Raw genomic sequence first — 22,471 nt, 5'->3', positions numbered from 1 at the left:
GTAAGCACTTAATAAATACCATTATTATCATTATTCTAGTTGTGATTACAGAAGCAGCACGGCCGAGTGGATAGAGCAGGCCTGGGAATCAGAATGAACTGGGTTCTAATTCTGACACCGCCACTTGTCTGCTCTGTGACTTTGGGCAAGTCACTTCACTTCTCTGGGCCTCAGTTACCTCATCTGTAAAATAGGGATTAAGACTGTGAGCCCATGTGCGACAGAGACTAGGTCCAACCTTCTTTGCTTGTATTCACCTCAATCAATCAATGGTATTTATTGAGCACTTACTATGTGCAGAGCACTGTACTAAGCGCTTGGGAAAGTACGATACCACAATATATCAGACACATTCCCTGCCCTCAACAAGCCTATGGACTAGATGGGGAAGCAGACATAACAGAAATAAATAAATTACAGATATGGACATAAGGCTGAGGGGTATGTCAGGGGGTGAATAAAGGGAGCAAGTCAGGGTGATGTAGAAAGGAGTAGGAGAAAAGGGAAGGAGGGCTTAGTCAGGGAAAGCCTCTTGGAGGAGATATGCCTTCAATAAGGCTTTGAAGGTGGGGAGAGGAACTCTCTGTTGGATATGAGGAGGGATGGCATTCCAGGCCAGAGGCAGGACGTGGGCGAGAGGTTGGCGATGAGATAGATGAGATCAAGGTACATCGAGAAGGTTAGCATTAAAGGAGTGAAGTGTGTGGGCCGGGTTGTAGGAGGAGAGTAGTCAGGTGAGGTAGGAGGGGGCAAGGTGATTGAGTGTGTCCCACAGGAGAGGGGAGATGTGGCTTTGAAGCCACATGTGGTATTGCGCTTCCTCAAGTGCTTGGTACAATGTTCTGCACACAGTAAGCACTCAGTAAATATCGATTGAAACAGGTGGAAAGAAAAATAAAATATTCTACATGTCAGGATAGGGGTGTTAGAGAGAGAGAGAGGATGTGGTGCAGGTTAAGGGGACAAGGGGACATGGGCACGGTGCCAGCCTGCCCCTTGGGGGAAGGGCCCCATTGGCCTCCAAGGGCTCCCGGCCAGGCTGGGGCAAGTCAGTCAGTCACAGAGTCAATCGTATTTATTGAGAACTTACTGTGTGCAGAGCATGGTACTAAGCTCTTGGGAGAGTACAATATAACAGACACATTCCCTGCCCACAGTAAGCTTGCAGTCTAGAAGGGGGATACAGACATTAATAGAAATAAATAAAATCACAGATATGAACTAAGGGCTGTGGGGTGGAACCTTCACCTTGGCTCCTCCCCCAACCACCAGTCACCTGTGCTTATTTTGGCTGAGGTGACCAAGAGACATCAGGCCGGGGGTAAGATCGGGATCCACAGCCCCTCCCTCACCCCTCCGTGAGTAGGGGAAGTCTCCTGCTGGCAGAAAAAGCAATAAGTGCTCAGTGATCTGCAGGCAGTAAGTGTGTTTTAGACACTGGGGAGAGGACAAAAGGAGTTGCGGTGTGAGAAGAGTGGCCTAGTGGATAGAGCCCGGGCTTGGGTGTTGGAAGGACCTGTGTTCTAATCCCAGCTCCACTGCTTGTCTCCTGTGTGTCCTTGGGCAAGTCACTTCACTTCTCTGTGCTTTAGTTTCCTCATCTGTAAAATGGGGAATTAAGATTGTGACCCCCCACGTGAGTCAGGGATCAGGTCCAACCCCATTAGCTTGTATCTACCCCAGCACTTAGTATAGTGCCTGGAATGAGAAAGAGCGTGGCTTAGTGGAAAGAGCATGGGCTCGGGAGTCAGAGGATGAGGGTTCTAATCCCAGCTCCGCCACTTGTCTGCTGTGTGACCGTGAGCAAGCCACTTAATGTCTCTGCCTCAGTCACCTCATCTGTAAAATGGGGATTAAGACTGTGAGCTCCACAAGGGACAATCTGATTATCTTGCATCTATCCAGTGCTTAGAACACTGCTTGGCACAAAGTAAGTGCTTAACAAATACAATAATTATTAATTATTATTATTATTCTTAAGCACTTAAATACCATTCAAAAACAAAACAAGAGGAGGAGGAGTAGAAACAATCCCTGCCTGCCTTCAAGAAGCCTATAGTCTTGACACAGAATGACCTCTCAGTCTCAGGGAGTTTCCTTACCCCACTGCCCAGAAGGAGCCCAAGCTGCTTTTCCAGCTGTAATAATAGTAGAACTGAAGTACTTCGTGTATACGAAGCACTTGTGCTAAGCACTGGGGTAGATCCAAGATTAACTGATCAGACCCAGTCCCTGTCCCACACAGGGCTCACCATCCAAGGGAGAGGGAGAATAGATATTGGATCCCCATTTTATAGATGAAAAAACTGAGGCCTAGAGAATCCAAGATTACACAGCAGACAAGAAGCAGAGGCGGTATTAGAACCCAGGTCTCCTGACTTCCAGTCCTGGACCCTTGCCACTGGGCCGCACCACTTTCTGTCAGTTTGCATAACTGTAGGGTCGTGTTGAAAGCTTGGAAGCGTGGGGAATTCAAACTGCTCCGAGTGTGGGCAGGAGAGTCACTCTGCTCTGCTTCTGCCTCCATTAGTCCCCTCTGGTTTTTATTTTGCTTTTTTTTAAATGGTATTTTTTTAAACGCTTACTATGTGCCAGACACTGTATTAAGCACAGGAATAGATACGAGTTAATCAGGTTGGACGCAGTACCCATCCCACATGGGACTCACAGTCTTCACCCCCATTTTAGAGATGAGGTAACATTCCTCACAGCCCCTAGCCCCCCAGAAAAGCAGTGGGGAGCCCAAGTCATCAAGGCAGGCAAGGCCTCTGGCCCAGACTTGCACAACTCCTCCCCCAAGCCCCACTGGCCTCAAGACAGCCCAGCTCCGGCTTTGCCAGCTAGCCTGTCGCTGAGCGGATTTCCGGTGTGAGCATCCTGGAAGCGGGCAGAAGAGAAGGCCTAGGAAGGGGGGAGTGGGAGGGGGTAAGGGACAGATGAGGGAGGAGGTGTTCAGGCCTTCCAGTGCCCGGAGGCTAGAAATAGCCCCACCACAGAGCCGCTGTCTCAACAGCTGGCCCGGAGCCAGTGACAAGGCAGGCCCCTGGAGCCGAGCTGCTGGGGATGGTGGGAGAGAGAAGGAGTCAGAGGGTGCTGGGAGAGAAGCCAAATGGGGAGTGATTTACCACACTGGGTGACTGGGGCTTTTCTGAGCCTCCTGGACCTCGGCCTCCAACCCAGTCACCGCTCTGGCAAACGGCCTCAGATCTAACGGAAGATTTGCTCTTTTCCACATCTTGTGCAACAGAGAGAGATTTCTGACCCCTGAAGTCCTCCCCCTTGGCCGGCGGAGACTGGAGTAAATAAATATCCAGATGCTAATTGAACGCTCTGCCTGGCTTGCTGGGACTGCCTTGGAGAGAATAATGGCTTTCACTGAATCTTCGTTTGGCCTCGAAAGCTCCTAGTCACAAATGATAAGATAAAATTGCTCCGCTCGGAGGAAGAGATATTCACAGAAAATGGTGGACCCGAGAGCAGCATTGTATCTTCATAAACCGAGGGAGATATTTCCATGGGGATGAAAGAACGCTTGTGACTTCTTGGCAGATGATCCTGCCTGTATCTAGGGGTCTGACTGGAGTCGGAAGGAGGGTGGACTTTCGTTCCGCTTCAGATCGAACAGTGTGGATTTCAGTTTGTCTGACACCCACCGCCCCCGCACAGTGGGGATATAGCACCATTTGCCTTTACCTCCAGTACTTTCCTTTTCAGGCCCCAGCCTCCCTCCGCCTCGGCTCCTGCTACAAAGCTCCATGACTGGGATTAATAACAATTAATAATTATAGTATTTATTAAGTGCTTACTTTGCATCAAACACTGTTCTAGGTGCTGGGGTAGATATAAATTAATCAGGTTGGACACAGTCCCTGTCCGGCCTGGGGCTCGTAGTCTAAGTGGGAGGGAGAACTCTTATCAAATCCCTATTTTATAGTTGAGGGAACTGAGGCCCAGTGAAGTGACTTGTCCAAGATCACACAGCAGGCAAGTGGCAGAGCTGGGATGAGAACCCAGGTCCTCTGACTCCCAGACCCTTACTCTAGCCACTAATAATATTCATAATAATAATTATTGTACTTGCTATGCACTCACTATGTGCCAAGCACTGTTCTAAGATCTGGGGTGGATTCAAGTTAATCAGGTTGGACACAGTCCCTGTCCCACGTGGGGCTCACACTCTTAATCCCCATTTTACAGGTGAGGTAATATCATAATAATGATGATGGTATTTGTTAAATGCTTACTATGTGCCAAGCACTGAGAAGTGAAGTGATTTGCCCAAGGTCCCACAGCAGACATGTGGCAGACCCGGAATTAGAACCCAGGTCCTTAGGCCACAGTGATTCAGAAGCAGAGCCTGTGTTCACTGGGACCCGGAAGCGGAATGTCACAGAGCCGGAGCAAGTGATCAGGGGGCAGGGAGCCTCTCAAAGCAACACTTTGGGTGCGGGGAGCAGAGTGGAGAGACATCTGCAAGTCACTTCACTTCTCTGTGCCTCAGTTACCTATCTGTAAAATGGGGATTAACTGTGAGCCTCACGTGGGACAACCCGATGACCCTGTATCTCCACCAGCGCTTAGAACAGTGCTCTGCACATAGTAAGTGCTTAACAAATACCAACATTATTATTATTATTATCTGCACATGACATCATTGGGTTCTGCTGGGCATCCAACAGGAGGCAAGCTGAGGGTCTGCTCTCAGGGAGGGCCTGAACAGGGGAGCCCCTGGATAGACTCCTCTCTCCCTTTCCTTCCCTACAAGACGACCCATCGCCGCAGGCCTGTTGGCCAGAGCAGCCTGGAAGGTAAGAGATTTTCCATCCCATTTTGTAGCGAGGAAACTCAAGCCACCAGGTTTGGGCAAGTCACTTCATTTATCTGAGCCTTGGTTACCTCCTCTGTAAAATGGGGATTAATACCAATATTAACAATAATAATGATGATGATCATTGTGGTATTTTGTTAAGCACTTAATATGTGCCAGGCACTGGATACAAGCAAATTGGTTAGGACACGGTTCCTGTCCCACATGGGGCTCAGGGCCTTATTCCTCATTTTACAGATGAGGGAACTGAGGCCCAGAAAAGTTAAATGACTTGCTCAAGGTTATACAGCAGACACTTTGTGGAACTGGCATAAGAATCCAGGTTCTTCTGACTCCTGGGCCTGTGCTTGATCCACTAGATCATGCCGCTTCTCAACCTGATTAACTTAAATCTACCCCAGGACTTAGTATGGTACCTGGCACAGCATAAAAAATACCATTAAAAAAAAATCCCAGAATGGATTTAACACTCATATCTCCTTATTCCCAGGCCTGGTCATCTGTCTGAGGCAAACCTAATGACAAGGTGAGAAAACATGTTTCTTTAACGTCTCAAACGATCTTTCGCACATTACGATAGTTTTATTAAGCAAGCGATTCCTGTGTGATGAGCACTGTGCTAATTATCAATCAATCATTGGTATTTATTGAACACTTACTATATGCAGGGCACTGTTCTAAGTGCTAATTAGTGAGTAGTTACAGGATTGTCAGATGGAACACAGAAACTTTCCAAAGTGGGGCTCATATTCTGATAGGGAAGGGAGATAGGAAGTTTAGTCCCAATTCGTGGATGAGGAAACTGAGGCCCAGCGTGGCTCAGGGGCTTGCTCGAGGTCACCCAGCAGGTCAGTGGTCGAGGCAGGACCAGAACTCTGGTCTTTTGTTTCCCGGGGCCACTTTCTTCCCACTAGGCCTTGCTGCCTCGGACAGGGTGATGAAGGGGGAGTGTGATGAAGGGAAGCAACATTGCCTCGTGGATAGAGCACTGACTTGGGAGTCAGAAGGACCTGGCTTCTAATCTCGGCTCCACCATTTGTCTGCTGAGGGACCTTGGGAAAGTCACTTAACTTCCCTATGCCTCAGTTCCCTCATCTGTAAAATGGGGATGAAGACTGTGAGCCCCATGTGGGTCAGGGACTATGTCCAACCTGATTAGCTTGTATCTCCCCCAGCGCTTAGAACAGTGCTTGATGCATAGTAAGCACTTAACAAATACCATCATCATCATTAGTATTATTATTATTATTACTAAGTAGGGGGAGAGGGGAAGGAGGGGAAGGTGAGGGAATTCTGACCCTGAGCTGTGGCGGAGGGGGTGGGAAACCCATCCCCAGCCGCCTCCGACTGCCGCCTCCCCCGCCACCCGCCCCCGCCACCTCAGCTCCACCACCGTCCAGAGTCAGACAGTGACACTGACACTTTCTCTGGAGAGGTGGGTTTCGGGGGGCCCTCACCTCTGTTGACTCCTCCCAGCCATTCATCTGGCGTCAGAGCGGGCTCCGTCCCGGGGGTCATGGGGTAGATGTCTTCCTGGTAAGACTCCGACTGCAGGCAACAGGAGGAAGAATGTGAGCCCAGTGAAAACAGCACGCCGACAGTGGCGGGCTTTACACGATGCTCCCAGCCTGGTCATCTGAAACCCAGGTCAGAACTTCAATCCCCATCCTAGTCCCCTTTCCCCTCCATCCCCCTCCAACCATCCCCCCGGGATATAGTGGAGAAATCTCAGGGAGAGGATAGTGTCTGGAGAATCTGCTTCCCAGAGGAAAATTTCAGGCCCCTTTTTTACTCCCCTTCTCAGACGGAGTCTTCTTCCCCTGACTCACTGTTGGCAGGGGGTGGGGGGCGGGCCCTAAACCACTGCATAAGACTTGTGTCTGAACGAAAGTAGAGTTTGGAGTTGCAGGATGGGAAAAATGACCTGTTTTGTGTGCTTTTTTATGGTACTTGTTAAGCACTTACTATATGGCAAGTACTGTACTAAGTGCTGGGGTACATGCAAATTAATCAGGTTGGACACAATCCCCATCCCACAGGGGGCTCACAGTCTGGAGGAGGAGGATTGAATCCCCATCTTACAGAAGAGGAAACTGAGGCACAGAGAACCCAGGTCCTCTGACTCCTGGGGCCGTGCTGTAATCACAAGGCAACACTGCTTTCCTATTTAAACGCAGGTGGCACTGCCTCTTGCGGGGGCCAGGCTCACTCTTTAATGGCGGAAGGGGGAGGTGGAGCAGGGCTGAGAGGTTCAGGGGTAGTCCCACAGCTGCAAGGGGGTCATGGGAGTGGGCTGACAACAAGCCCGGGAGCTGGGGGCGGTCACCCACTGGACCTCCCCCCAGGACCGAAGCACAGACACCCACCTTGCACGGGAAGAGTCTGTCCAACTGGGTGAACAGTTGGATACAAGTCCACCAGGGTTCTCCCATCTTGTGCCCACCCCCTCAATCCCCTCTGACTCCAAACTCCAAAGCCACAGTGGCTATCGGATAACTGAGGTAAATCCGGACCTCTGAGAGGCCTTGAGAGGGGGCAAATGAAGTCCCGGTTGTTCCCTGAAGCTGGGAGGAGACTGCTGCTCCGAGTCTCTATCATTCTTCCCAGCTTTCCGGGGCCATTGTGAGCCACTCCTGACTCCGATGTCATCCTCTGGGGATGCCACTTGGATGAGGTAGTTGGAGCTGGTTAAGAAGCTCTTTACCCTCACTGAATTTCAGTTCAGTGGCACGTGGGGGAAAAAATGGAGACTGGGGTTCTAGAACTGGGTTCCATCAGGAGGAAGGCTGGTCATCACCCCAAGAGGCTAGAAATGGCTGCCATCCAGGTGGGAGGGGGCAAAGCAAGGGCACAGATGACTGCGCCAGTAGCTTCTGGACCGCCTCCCGCTCCTATGGGACCAACCCTCCAACCTGCCGCCTCCCATTATACCCTACCTCACCTTCTCTATGGACCTTGTTCTTGTCTCTCCCTGGCTCATGTCCTCCTTCATGGGGCCCTCTGCCCCTACAGTGTCTGGAATTCCCTCTCCTTATAGATTCACCAGACCTCGGCCAACTCCATCTTCAAAGCCCTCCTGAAGTCCCACCCCCTCCTGGAGGTCTTCCCTGCTTTATTTGCTTCCCCCTAGCTCCCATCCCACCAACCACCCCTTCAGGACTCACAACCACCAGACAACTTTTCTTGCCCCCTAATAATAATAATAATAATTATAATTGTTGCAGACTATAAGCTTGCTGTGGACAGGGAATGAATCTATCAGCTCTGTTACACTGTACTCTCCTAAGCCCTTAGTACAGTGTTAGGTACACAGTAAGCACTTAATAAATACATCTGATTGATTGGTTGTTGTGTTTATTAAGTGCTTACTGTGTGCCAAGCACCGTACTAAGCACTGAAGTCTTACTGAAGGCACATCTCCTCCAAGAGGCCTTCCCAGACTAAGCCCTACTTTTCCTCACCTCCCACTCCCTTCTGCATCTCCCTGACTTACTCTCTTTGCTCGACCCCCTTCCCAGCCCCACAGCACTTATGCACATATCTGTCATTTTATTTATTTGAATTGATGTCTGTCTCCCCCACTCTAGATGGTGACCTTGCTGTGGGCAGGGAATGTCACTCTTTATTGTAGTGTTGTACTTTCCCATGAGCTTAGTAGAGTGCTTTGCACAAAATAAGCCCTCAATAAATACAATTGAATGAATGAATAAGTAGCTCCAAGATAATCAAGTTGGACTCAGTCCCTGTCTCACATTACACTCCGCTGCTTCCCTCATCTGCAACTTAATTTAATGTCTGTCCCCCGGTTTAGACTATAAACTTCTTGAGGACAGGGTTCATGTCTACCAACCTGATTGTATAGTACTCTTCTAAGTTCTTAGTCAAGTGCTCTGCACACAGTCAGAGCTCAATCGATGCCACTGAATGGTTGACGACTGGTTGATTACTAAAAAAGCCACAGAACCAGACTGAACCGGATACCGTTAGACGAGCTCTAATTTACTTACCTTTCCTCCTCCTCTCCATAAATCAGTCTGTGCCTCATCTCGGCCTTTAGGACGTAAACTCAGATAGGGCAGGGATCGTGCCTTCTAATTGTACAATTCCCTCCCTGGAGCTCAGTACAGAGCCCCACCCACTACTGATTGGACGTTGTACTCACCCTCCTGGGCACGATCATGGAAATGGGCTCGATCAGGCCCTTGAGGGTCACCAGCTTGTAGAATCGGAACACCTCGCAAGCTGACACGTCCAGCCCATGCTTGGGCATCACGCCTGAGAAGAGAGAGAGATGGCGTAATAATAATTGTGGCATTAGTTGTGGCACTTACTATGTGCCAGCCACTGTACTAAGCGCTGGGGTGGATACACGTAATGGATACACGTAATACATGCTGCTTCTGTTCCCCATGTTAGATGGTAAACTCCTTGAGGCCAGAGAACATATCTACCAACTCTATTGTATTGTACTTATTTTGTAACTTATTTATTTATATTAATGTCTGTCTTCCACTCTAGACTGTAACCTTGTTATGGACAGGGAATGTGTCTGTTTATTGTTGTATTGTACTCTCCTAAGCACTTAGTCAAGTGCTCTGTACAATAGATAGCCCTGATTGACTGATTGATTCTCTCCCAAGTGCTGAGTACAGTGCTCTGCACCCAGTCAGTGATCAATTAATGCCATTGATTAATTGGTTGATTATTAAAAAGCCATCGAACCAGGCTTAACCAGACACCACTGGATGAGCCAGCACTCTGAAGACACAAACATTCCTGACAGCCTCAGATCAATCAATCAATCAATGGTACTTATTGAGCCCTTAATGTTTGCAGAGCACTGTACTAAGCACTTAATAATAATTAAGCGTTATGTGCCAAGCACTGTTTTAAGCGCTGGGGTAGTTACAAGTTAATCAGGTTGGACACAGTCCCTGTCCCACATGGGGCTCACGGTCTTAATCCCCATTTTACAGATGAGATAACTGAGGCTCAGAGAAGTGAAGTGATTTGCCTATGGTCACACAGCAGACGTGTCAGAGCTGGAATTGGGAGAGTACAATACAAGAGAATTGGTAGACCCATTCTCTGCCCAGAGAGAGTTTACAGTCTAGAGGGGGAGGTGGACATGAATATAAATAAATAATAACTTAGGACAGACATTCATAGAAATAAATAATTTACAGGTTCTGAGTCTCAGATGGAAAACACAAACCCGACATCTGTGAATTTAAAACCCGGGGCAGGAGCGTCGATTCATCCCCTGCCTCAGAAAGTGTGTGTGTGTGTGGGGGGGGGGGGGGGTGTTGACTGATTGATCCAGAAGAACTGCTTAAAGCCTCTGAAAGGGTAAATGGGCCAGTGTTGTGAGATTCTGTTTTTGCTCACACACACAAACATACATACACACCAGACACACCAGTCAGGGGAAGTTCACGTGGATCCAGCCACAGACAAAGGTGATGCCAATGTGCTTTGAGATAAGAGGCTGCTGCCATGGAAACTCCCTCGCAACATGGCCGGAAGTCTGCTAGGGAATCAGGGGGGTACGTCTCCTGACAACGTGAGCCAGTCGGGGCGCGGCCTGCAGCGGGATCAGAATCCACAGCCTGCGAGCTCCCTTGCGGAGGCAGACTTGGGGAGGGCAACGGCGGGGACTTCTCCCGAATCAGGGGGTTTGGTTCAGACCCCTGTTCCTCCTTCCCCCCATGGTGAGAACGGTGTGGACTTCTGCTTGAACCTGGGCCCTGCCTGGAGAACGGGCACCTGAGGGCACGTGGCCGACTAATCCTTCCCAGCGGAGGCGGGGGAAGAGCCCTGCGCTCAGTCAGTCGGAGGTGGCGGGAGGGAACAGGGGGGAGAGGGAGGGCAGGAGAGGGAGGAAGTGGGGGCAGAGGAGGGTGGAAGGGGAGAGGAGGTGTCCAGGCTGGGGCTGGGGTGGGTGTCTGTGAGCCCACATTGGAAATCACAACCCGGACATCGGGGAGTCTACAATTGGCTGGTTCCCAGCCACCTCCTCACTGTGACCTCAGGCTCCCAGCAGATAGCCCATGGACTCAGTACATGCTGGGAGGCGGGACCTGTTGCAACACAGGAGGCCAGGTGGGGGATCTTGAAGTCCCAGAGGAGGCCGGGAGGGAGACAGTAAGCTGGGCAAATCTGCCCCCTCATCCTCAGGGAAGCTGGGGGCCCTCCCGGGACTGAAACCCCCATGTCTTTAACACGCAGCAGCAGCCTCAGACCCTGGAGATGTGTCTGGTGGGGAAGCCCATTCTAGCAGTCACCAAGCAACTCCCCCTCCACTGTTTCTATCACAATCCTCCAAGCTATTTCATTAGGGAAATGAGAGGAAATTTTCCAGTATTGCCAAGGTGCCCATGGTCAAAGCTCTTCCACTCTAGGATCTCACAGGGAGGGCCAGCCTGGCAAGGGGCCTGGTATTCTCCACCTTCCCCATACCCCCTCCTCCATCTTGGCAGCGGGCAGTCTGAGGCCCAGAGAGAAGTGACTCCCCAAGGTTATCTGGCAAGTAAGGGGCAGATAAAGACAATTCATCCTACCTCCAGTCCTGCAGTACTTATTTTCACAGACTGCTGCTTCCCCCATCTGTAATTTATTTTAATGTCTGCCCCCCAGATTAGGTGGTAAATTTAGGTCTCTGCCCTCTACACCGCCCTGCCTTTCTCAGATGTTCCCCTAGGTTGCTTACAAATAGGGACCGGAGGCCAATTTTATTTGGCATTCAAACTCATCTCAGGATTAGAGGGGATCAGCCTGGACCAAAGCAGGGTAATACCCTTTCAGGCACTGGTGCCCCAGTGCACCCTAGGAGATGAGCGGTTTTCACTTCCGGGCAAACGATCAAACCTAATAAAAATGAACGGGTGGGAGGGCAGGGATCTTGCCTACAAACTCTACTGCGCTCTTCAAAGCACTTAATACAGTGCTCTGCACCCAGTAAGCACTTGATAAATAACATTGATTAATTGTGACTCCTCCAGGCATCCTTACCCAGGCCTTTCTGTGGGGCTGGTGAGCGGAATTCCATAAGATAGCTCAGGTAGGGCTTCTCCGATCCAATTTCATAGTAGCGGATGTTCCCATCGCCCTAAAAACAAGGACAGGTGAGAGCCAGGCGTGGGGGTCTTCTGAGTTATTTCCCCTCACTCTGCCTCCCTGAGGGCCGACTGAGACTTATGCTCTCTTTATGGGGTAAAATAACAATGTGGCATTTGTTAAGCGCTTACTATTTGCCAAGCACTAGAGCAGATGTAAGATAATAAGGCCAGATGCAGTCCCTGTCCCCAGTTGGGGCTCACAGCTTAAGGAAGAGGGAAAATAGGTACTGAATCGCCACTTTACTAATGAGAAAACTGAGGCCCAGCGACTAATAATAATTGTATTTGTTAAGTGCTTACAATGGGCCAGGCACTGTACTAAGTGCTGGAATGGATACAAGCAAATCGGGTTGGACACAGTCCCTGTCCCATGTGGGGCTCACAGTCTCAATAAAATGAAGTGATTCACCCAAGGTCACCCAGCAGGTAAGTGGCAGAGCCAGAATTAGAATCCAGGGCTTGACTCCCAGGCCTGGCTCTTTCTGCTGGGCCATATTGCTCCTCCTGATGTCGATACGAAGGATTATAAGTCCACCTGTGGTCCCAGGAAGCCTGACTTTCCCACTCAGCGATCCGAGGGTGAGAGTTATATGCTGGGCAGATGGCCAGAGAGCCAGGTCAAGGGAGTGAGCCAGACTTTGAAGATGGACCTTCCGAGGTGCAACATGGGAAGCGGGTGGGGAGATGGCAGCAAGTGGGAAGAACAGCCCTAGCCCAGGTCTGAGAACATATCTTAGGGGTGGGTTCGCAAAACCCTCTGCCGGCCTGCCTCCCTCCCTGTCCCTGGGGCCATCTACCTTTCCGGCCAGATAGAGCATGTGCGTGTCCGCGTCGTAGAAGGGAAACAGAAGTCCGGAGAGACCGTCTATCTCCTCCTCGGTGAGAGGTACGGCCAGGTCCTCCTGTGCAAGGGGAAGACAGTCAGCCTCTGACCCCCTCACGGTTGCAATCTTCCTGCATTCTGAACAAGCCCCTTATGGACCACCGTGGCCTTTCTCAGAGGCCTGGGAGAGTCAGCTCTGGTCCCCAAGAGACTGGGCCCGACAGAAGCAGCTGGAGACCTCTGGGTCCCCAGGCAAGGAGCATTCTAGAAAGTCGTGTTGCCAGTTGCGCTTCCCCAGAATCCACATTTCCCCTGCCTCTCCTTGCTCGCTTCTTCCCCTGCTGCCCACCCCACTGGGCTCAGAGGACATCCTAATCTGCCCGAAACAGGCTTGCGTGGAGTCCATCACCGGTCACCACCACCACTGTCACCATCGCCAAGGGACCAACCACAGAGAACAGAGAAGGCGGCAGAGGAAATTACCTCAGGCCCACAGCCTGTTTTTCACTAGACCTGCAGCCTGGTTTCTTTTGGGCCCAGGGTACTGGAGCCAAAGCTTATTTCCACAGCTGCTCCATGGCTGATTTCCAGAAGTGAAAGGGAAAACTTAGGTTTTCCTTTGGCTGAAAATCAGGCTACCCATCTCACCCCTCTCTGCACCCCTTTCCCAGCCCAGCCCCCTCCCGACCCCTCTCTGTTTCCTTCCATCTCTCTGGATGCTCTCATGGGCTGACATGACTTAACAGGAGGTCCCTGGCAGGATGCCCTGCTGTCAGTCTTCCCGATGGGAAGCGGGGGGCTGAGGGGGATGCCCCGCTTGCATTTCCAGAAACTGCCACTTCTACCCACCCAGCAGGGTGTGCTTGTTTGTGTGCAAGCCGACGTCCTGAGGGCTAGTCAGTCATGTTACCGCATCAAAGAAATTAGCAGCATTTGCTGGGCTGGAAATGGGGGCTCTGGTTCCAGTCGAAATGCCCTAGTTCAGGACCCTTACCAACTTGGGAGGGGGCTGGCCTCTAAAGACATACATCCCTTCTGCAGTAGCTGGAGGCTTGGCCTTTTAGCGGCTCATTCACCTCATATGTTTTTTATTGCTAATGTACCTATAGTAGTAACGATGATAATGATATTATTGTTTATTATACTTGCTAAGCACTTGGGTAAAATCCCGCATAGTGCACTAGGGGAAAGTTACAAGGAAAATGATGAGAACAATAACAACCCTTGGTATTTTTCTTCCAAGGAAGCTCATTGTGGGCAGGGAACTATTGTTGAATTATTGCTTTATTGCTGAATTGTACTTTCCAAGCATTTAGTACAGTGCTCTGCATACAGCAAGCACTCAATAAATATGACTGATTGATTGATTGATCTCCCACTGTTTTTTGTGATGCCAGGCCCATTTCACAGAAGGGAAGAGTGAGGCCCAGAGGGGGAGTGGGGCTGGCCCAGGAATCCCGACACCTCAGCACATCCCCCGCCCCGCAATCTGCTCTGGAAAAGAGCCTGCGCAGGAAGTGATTGGAATGGGGAGAGAGTCCCACATGGCATTTCTGCTTACCTGGTCCCAGAGCGCAATCTGTCTCGTGTTCCACCTGGATACACCGGTGGTGAGAAGCCGCTTGGTGTTCCCGAGGAAGACCACCCGGTTAACGCGGTGGTTCTTACAGCTGGCTTCCTGGAGGACACAGAACGTGGAGCCCAGTGTCTCCCACAGTGGGGGAACTTGGGAACCAAGGTGATAGACATTCAAAATGGCGGTGATTTACCGGAGCGGCATCAGGGAGGGAAAAGGGTTTAGGGATGGGCCTGGTTAAGCAAGGACAAACACCAAGAATGGCTTCTGTTTAGGAGAAGAGAAGTGGCATGATCTAGTGGACAGAGCACGGGCCTGGGAGTCAGAGGTCTTGGCTGCTGTGTGAACTTGGGCAAGTCACTTCACTTCTCTGGGTCTGTAACCTCATCTGTAAAATGGGGATTATGACTGTGAACCCCACATGGGGATATTCATTCATTCAATCATATTTACTGAGTGTTTAGTGTATAGACCATTGTATTAAGTGCTTGGGACAGTACAATGCAACAATAAACAGACACATGCCCTGCCCACAATGAGCTTACAGTCTAGAGGGGGAGAACAGAGAGGGACTGTGTCCAAAATGATTACCATGTATTTAACTCTAGAGCTTAGAATAGTTCCTGGCACATAATAAGCACTTAACAAATGCCATCAAAAAAGAAAAAGACAAGGGTCTCTACCTTGCCAAATCAGAGGTACTTATTGAACACTTAATAGTTATGAATTGTGGCATTTATTAACTGGTTCTTAGTTATCGGGCAATGGGATAGATGCAAATTAATCAATCCCTCTCTCACAGAGCACTATACTACCCACTAGATTGTAAATTCATGAGGGCAGGGCTCATTTTCTACTAACTCTATTGTACTCTTCCAAGTGTTTAGTACAGTGCTCTGCACACAGTACTTCATAAAGACTGTTACTGATTGACTGAGTGTACAGTAGAGGAAAAAGACATGATCCCTGCTCTCAGAGAGCTTAGGATCCTAACAGGGAACAGAGACAGATACAGAATATTTGCAGCTGTGAGGAAAAAGTGAGCAACTGTTTCATAACAGAATGGAGAGGTTGATAAGTAAATGAAAAAGTATTCAAGTAAAAGACAAGAATGTTGCTATGTTTGCAAGTGCTATGGGGATAAAGTAGGAGAGAAAGAAGTTGGGGGATATGAACCTGGCTATATAATTGGGCCATCTACCCTATACCATAGCATCCACCATTTTGTTCCTGGCCAACTTGGCCTTTAGATTGATTGGGATGTCAACAGCTCATTCTAATAATATTGATAACTGTGGCATTTGTTAAGTGCTTATTATGTGCCAAGAACTGTACTAAGCACTGGTATAATATAATCAGGTCAGGACACAGTATAATAATGGTATTTGTTCAGGCCTTACAATGTGCCAAGCACTGTATTAAGCTTTGGATTGGAAACAAGCAAATCAGGTTGGACGTGGTCCCTGTCTCACATGGGGCTCACAGTCTCAATTTCCATTTTACAGAGGAGGTAACTGAGGCCCAGAGAAGTGAAGTGACTTGTCCAAGGTCACACAGCAGACCAGTGGCAGAGCTGGTATTAGAACCAGTGACCTGCTGACTTCCAGGCCCGTGCTCTATCCACTACACCATGCTGCTTCCCCGGGGTGATGCCCAGGGGGGCTCTCCAAAAATCCCTGCCCCATCACCTGTAAGACTCTGCCCGAGCGGGGTTCTATGACGCGCAGCTTCTTATCTTTGCAGGTGGTGGACAGCAGGCTGCCGTCCGTGTTGAAGGACATGCAGAGGATCACGTCGGTGTGGCAGTCGATCATCTTCACCGGCTCTCCGATGTCCAGGTTCCAGATGAGAATCTGTGAGGAGGGACCCACGGAATGGGGTGATTCAGTGCCCGGTTGCTGCCATTTTGGAAACAAAACGGTAACTGCCCCCACTTCCGCCCACCATCTTGTCCTCCCGGGTCAAAGTGTCCCTCGGCCCTCCCCGGACCCCCACCTCAACCCCCGGCTCACCTTGTAGTCGTAGCCGGCGCTGAACAGGATGTTGTTGGTGGTCGGGTGCCACTCCACCAGCCCCACCCGCCGACTGTGGCCGTACAGCTCCAAGATGGCCTCTGTCATGTTCCGCTTCAGGCCGCCATCGGGAATCTCCCACAGCCTCACCTGGGGAGGGCCATGGGGAGGGGGTCTGGTTGAGATGCAGAAGGGAGCAGCCACTCGGGCCCACCCACTGTCAGAGGGGCAGAGAGGCCCCAGCGCTTGCTCTGATGCTCACCACTCATCCTTCGTGTACTCTCCTCTGGTGCTTAGCACAGTTCCTGGCACACGGTAGGTGCTCAGTGAATACCACTGAATTCAGTTGTGTAGGAGGAGAGAGCTTTGACCTATTGCAATTCCCTTCCCTCAGAACTAGCGCTTTTAAAGCAAGGGGAAATGCTTACCCTTTAAGACATAGTAACAGTAGTAGTCATATTAGCAGTATTGGGATGCAGGATGGCATAGGGGAAAGAGCACGAGCCTGGAAGTCAGATGGTCATGAGTTCTAATCCCGGCTCCTCCACTTGTCTTTGTGTGGCCTTGAGAAAGTCACTTCACTTCTCTGGGCCTCAGTTACCTCATCTGTAAGACTGGGAGCCCCATGGGGGACAGGGACTGTGTCCAACCTGATTAGCTTGGATCCACACCAGCGCTTAGTACAGTGCCTGGCACATAGTAAGTGCTTAACAAATACCATAATGATAATTATTATTATTTAGTACCGGTAGTACGATAGGAGGAGGAGGAGGAGTATTGACAGTAGTTATGGTGATAGTAGTAACATTTATTGAACACCCACTTGGTACAGAGCGCTGTTTGTGGCTCTTGGAAAGTACAGACTGAAGAAGGGATGCTCTCTGGCCACAAGGGATTTATACTCTAAAACAGGAAAGTATCTCTAGGTAGAGTTCACATATCAGAAAGCAACTTCAAAAGAAGGTAACCTCAACCAAGATTGGGGAGCACCGTGGCCTAGTGGAAAGAGTATTAGCCTAGGAGTCAGAGGACCTGGGTTCCAACCCCAGATCTATCACTTACCTGCTCTGTGACCTTGGGGAAGTCACTTTAGTTATCTGTGCCTCAGTTTCCTCTTGTGTAAAAGAAGCACTGGCCTGACGACACCAGTTTATTGACTGAGAATCGATCTGGGCAGGGCTTCTCTACCAGTCATGCTATTTACACATAAAAACTTTGCCATCCAGATGTCAGGCCCGAAGTCCTATACAGAGACTTTTATTTGGAAAAATTGATCAGAGCACGGGATTCGGGGCTAAGCCCGCTATAGCACTCGGAAATCCCTATTGATTAACTAATTTTTTTTTAGGGTATTTGTTTCGTAGTTACCTATGAACCAGGCACTGAAATAATAATAATTGCAGTATTTGTTAAGCAATTACTATGTGACAGGCACTGTACTAAGTGATGAGTAGATACAAATTAATCAGGTTGGACACAGTCCCTGTCCCACATGGAGCTCACACTCTTAATCCCCATTTTGCAGATGAAATAACTGAAGCATAGATAAATTAAATGACTTGCCCAAGGTCACACAGCAGACAAGCTGGGATTAGAACCCAGGTTCTTCTGACTCCCAGGCTCGTGCTCTATCCACTCAGCTACACTGCTTCTCACCACCTCTCACTAATTGAAAGAAGGATAGAACTAAATGCATTTTATGGCATGGTGATTATTAGGGCCCAAGTGGAGAAAGCTTGTTACAGTGTTTCAATCAGTTCAATCAATCATTCGTATTTATTGAGCTCTTACTGTGTGCAGAGCACCATACAAAGCATGTGGGAGAGTACAATACAACAGAATTAGCAGACACTTCCCTGCCCATAATGAGCTTTCAGTCCAGATGGGGAGGTAGACATTAATATAAATAGATTATGGATATATTCATAAGTGCTGTGAGGCTGAGGGAAGGGTGAATAAAAGGTTCAAATCCAAGTACAGGGGATGCAGATGGGAGTGGGAGAAGAGGAAATGAGGGCTTAGTCAGGGAAGGTCTATTGAAGGATATGTGCCTTCAATAGGGCTTTGAAGATGGGAAGAGTGATCATCTTTCGGGCATGAAGAGGGAGGGCGTTCCAGGCCAGGGGCAGGACGTGGGCGAGAGGTCGGCGGCAAGATAGAAGGGATGGAGGAACAGTGAGTAGGTTGGCATCAGAGGAGTCAAGTGTAGGTTGGGTTGTAGTAGGACAGGAGGAAGGTGAGATAGGAGGGGGCAAGGTGATGGAGTGCTTTAAAGCTGATGGTAAGACAAGGATGTATCTTAGTACAGCGTAGCTCAGTGGAAAGAGTCCAGGCTTTGGAGTCAGAGGTCAGGGGTTTGAATCCCAGCTCGGCCACTTGTCAGCTGTGTGACTTTGGGCAAGTCACTTAACTTCTTGGTGCCTCAGTTACCTCATCTGTAAAATGGGGATTAAGACTGTGAGCCCCACGTGGGACAACCTGATTCCCCTGTGTCTACCCCAGTGCTTAGAACAGTGCTTGGCACATAGTAAGCGCTTAACAAATACCAACATTATTATTATTACAGTGCTCTGCACACAGTAAGCGCTCAATAAGTACGAGTGAATGAATGTATCTTATCACCTTATAGGTTCATCTTTTATACGAAATACGTAATTCATTCATTCATTCATTCAATAGTATTTATTGAGTGCTTACTATATGCAGAGCACTGTACTAAGCACTTGGAATGTACAAATCGGTAACAGATAGAGACAGTCCCTGCCCTTTGACGGGCTTACAGTCTAATCAGGGGAGACAGACAGACAAAACAATAGCATGGCTCAGTGGAAAGAGCACGGGCTTGGGAGTCAGAGGTCATGGGTTCTAATCCCGACTCTGCCACTTATTAGGTGTGTGACTTTGGGCAAGTCACTTAACTTCTCTGTGCCTCAGTGGCCTCATCTGCAATATGGGGATTAAGACTGTGAGTCCCACGTGGGACAACATGATCACCTCGTATCCCTCCCAGCGCTTAGAACTGTGCTTTGCACATAGTAAGTGCTTAACAAATGCCATCATTCTTATTATTATTATAATGAGAGAAGCCAGTTAGGAAGAAGAGTTAAGGGGAGTAAAGATTGGAGGAAGGAAAAATAAACAACTTTCGTTATGCTGATGATACTACCCTACTAGCAGAAAGTGAAGAAGATTTGAAGGGCTTATTATTAAAAGTTAACAGAGAAAAAAGATGGGCCTACATTTGAATGTCAGGAAAACAAAGATCATGACAAGTGGAAGTTTTAACACATTTGTAGTGGATGGAGAGAAGATTGAAATAGTTGACAATTTTTCTCTCCTGGGATCGATAATCAATAATAAAGGAACTAGTGGTCAAGAAATACGCCAAAGATTAATGTTAGGAAGATTTGTTACAAAGAGCCTGGGAAAAGTGATGAAACATGCCGATGAAACAATTGCAACGAAAATGCAATTGTCAATTCTATGGTGTTTCCAGTGGCAATGTATGGATCTGAAAGCTGAACAGTGAAAAAACAGGTTAGAGAAAGGGCATTGATTCTTTTGAAATGTAGTGTTGGAGAAGGCTTTGGCAAACACTGTGGAGTGGACTGCCTGAAAACCAAACAAGTGGGGTTTGGAGCAAATTAAGCCAAAGTGGTCTTTGGAAGGCCAAATGACTTGACTTAGATGAGCACCTTTTGGACACATAATCAGGAGCACTAATTCTCTGGAAAAGATACTAATGCAAGCAAAAGTCCACGGAAACCGTGGAAGAAGCAGATCGGCAGCTAAGGATGTTCTGGAGAAAATATATCCACAGAGTCGCTATGAATCAGAAATGACTCGATGGCACTTGATAATAATAACAATAAGAAATTTCTGTTTCGTGCCTTAGTGGAAAGAGCATGGGCTTGGAAATCAGAGATCGTGGGTTCTAATTCCGGCTCCACCACATGTCTGCTGTATGACCTTGGGCAAGCCACTTCATGTGCCTCAGTTACCTCATCTGTAAAAATGGGGATTAAAAAATCAGAGCCCCACATGGGACAGTCTGACTACTCTGGATCTACTCCACTGCTTAGAACAGTGCTGAGCACATAGGAAGCGCTTAACAAATACCATAATCATTATTATTATAACAGGTGGTTGGGCAATCACTGAATGTTCTCGAGGAGTGGGGAAGCATGGGCTGAATGGTTCTGAAGAAAAATGAGCCAGGCAACAGAGTGAAATATGGACTGGTGTGGGAAGAGACAGGAGGCAGGGAGGTCGACAAGGAGGCTGATGCAGAAATCAAGGTTGGAGAGGATAAGTTCATTCAATAGTATTTATTGAGCGCTTACTATGTGCAGAACTCTGTACTAAGCGCTTGGAATGAACAAGTCGGCAACAGATAGAGACAGTCCCTGCCGTTTGATGGGCTTACAGTCTAATCGTAAGGATAAGTGTTTGGATTAATGTGGTAGCAGTGTTTGCTGCCAGGTTATTGTATAATTTTTTAATGGTATTTTGTTAAGTCCTCACTATGTGTCAGGCATTATATTTAGTGCTGGGGTAGATACTACACAACTGGGGTGGACAGAGTCATAGTCCTAACCCTCATTTTACAGATGAGGAAAATGAGGAACAGAGAAGTGAAATGATTTGCCCAAGATCACAGAGCAGATAAGTGGTGGAACTGGGATTAGAACTCAGGCCCTTTGACTCCCAGGCCCATGTTCTTTCCACTAGGCTATACTGCTGCCCCCTAGAATGGTGCAAAAGGATATTAGCTTACCAAAAGTATGGAAATTTGCAAATGCACATATGCACGCAAACACAAACATATGCACCCTATCTGCAGTCTGTGAGGCTATCTGGAAGTTCTATCCTGCTATTCTGAATCCATCCTGCTATATATTAAAACTCTTTCTTTTTTTTTCTTTTCCCATAATGGCAGAGATCCTTTTCTTCGCCCTCAACTCTTCAAAAGGCACTGTCAGAACCAGAGGCGAGGTCTTTTACCAACCTCCTTCTGGGAAGGAACAAGAAGAAATCCAGGTAGTCTTTAGAAAAAAAGCCTCTACATAACTCTCCGTCTCCCCTCAAGGAGTCCTCCCAGAGAATTAAAGGAGTGGTAGTAACCTACCTTTTCTTTCCCCTAAACAGGATTCGACTGTGGAAAGGGCTAATAACTGTGATATATGTCAAGTGCTTTCTATGTGACCAGCAGAGAGTAGCAGCATGGCCTAGTGGAAAGAGCATGGGTCTGAGAGTCGGAGGACCCGAGTGCTAAACCTGGCTCTGTCACTTACCTGCTGGGTGATCTTGGGCAAGTCATTTCACATCTCTGGGCTTCGATTTCCTCTTCCGTAAAATGGGCATTTAATATGTACTCTCCCTTCTCGATCAATGGTATTTACTAAGCGCTGACTATAAGCAGAGCACTGTATTAAGTGCTTGGGGGAGTACAATACAACAGAATTGTAATGAATTCTCCTGACACTATGAACTTCGTGTAGGACAGGGACGATGTCTAATCTGCTTATCTTTTTCCAAGCACTAAATATTGTACTTAGCACATAGTAAGGGCTTACCAAAAAACAGACATTATTATTATTATTGTTATTATTATTATGGTGAATAAGAAGCATCATGGCATAGTGGATAGAGCATGGGCCTAGGAGTCAGAAGGTCATGGGTTCTGATCCCAGCTCCACCACTTATCTGCTGTGTGACCTTAGGAAAGTCACTTGCCTCATTTACCTCGTCTGTAAAATGGGGAGTGAGACTGTGAGTCCAACATGGGACAAGGACTGCGTCCAACCTGAAAAACTTGGATTTACCCCTGCTCTTCGTAGAGTGCCTGGCACAAAGTAAGCGTTTAACAAATATCACAATTATTATTATTATATGGGATAGAGGCAATATAAACAGATTAGACCAAGTCCTTGTCCTACATGGGGCTCATAGTCTACCCGGAAGAGAGAACTCACTAACTGGACTCTCCCCTCCCTTCCCCAAGGATAAGACACATCTTCATTTCAAGTCTGAAGAGATAAGAGACAGACTTCTGACAGTTGGAAGACCTCTCCCTGTTTGTACAAGGCCCGGGAGGAGGATAACAGACATTTT

At 48.5% G+C, this 22,471-nt stretch overlaps 1 protein-coding gene across 2 annotated transcripts in view; it reads right to left on the bottom strand.

The window, feature by feature from the left end:
* Positions 1 to 22,471, bottom strand: part of CORO2B (coronin 2B) — a 158,851-nt gene that overhangs the window by 5,560 nt on the left and 130,820 nt on the right. For both annotated transcript variants that reach the window (XM_029066205.2, XM_001515981.6), the window contains exons 4-10: positions 16,358 to 16,507; positions 16,034 to 16,198; positions 14,331 to 14,447; positions 12,744 to 12,848; positions 11,840 to 11,936; positions 8,991 to 9,103; positions 6,286 to 6,376 (exon numbers count right to left, since the gene is read on the bottom strand). In XM_029066205.2, the coding sequence (XP_028922038.1) occupies positions 6,286 to 6,376; positions 8,991 to 9,103; positions 11,840 to 11,936; positions 12,744 to 12,848; positions 14,331 to 14,447; positions 16,034 to 16,198; positions 16,358 to 16,507 (838 nt within the window). The remainder of the gene's footprint in view (positions 1 to 6,285; positions 6,377 to 8,990; positions 9,104 to 11,839; positions 11,937 to 12,743; positions 12,849 to 14,330; positions 14,448 to 16,033; positions 16,199 to 16,357; positions 16,508 to 22,471) is intronic.

Source organism: Ornithorhynchus anatinus, chromosome 5, assembly GCF_004115215.2.
Source record: "Ornithorhynchus anatinus isolate Pmale09 chromosome 5, mOrnAna1.pri.v4, whole genome shotgun sequence".
NCBI classification, from domain to species: Eukaryota; Metazoa; Chordata; class Mammalia; order Monotremata; family Ornithorhynchidae; genus Ornithorhynchus; species Ornithorhynchus anatinus.
The sequence above is the reverse complement of the archived record's forward strand: the minus strand, read 5'-3'. Positions and strand labels throughout refer to the sequence as shown.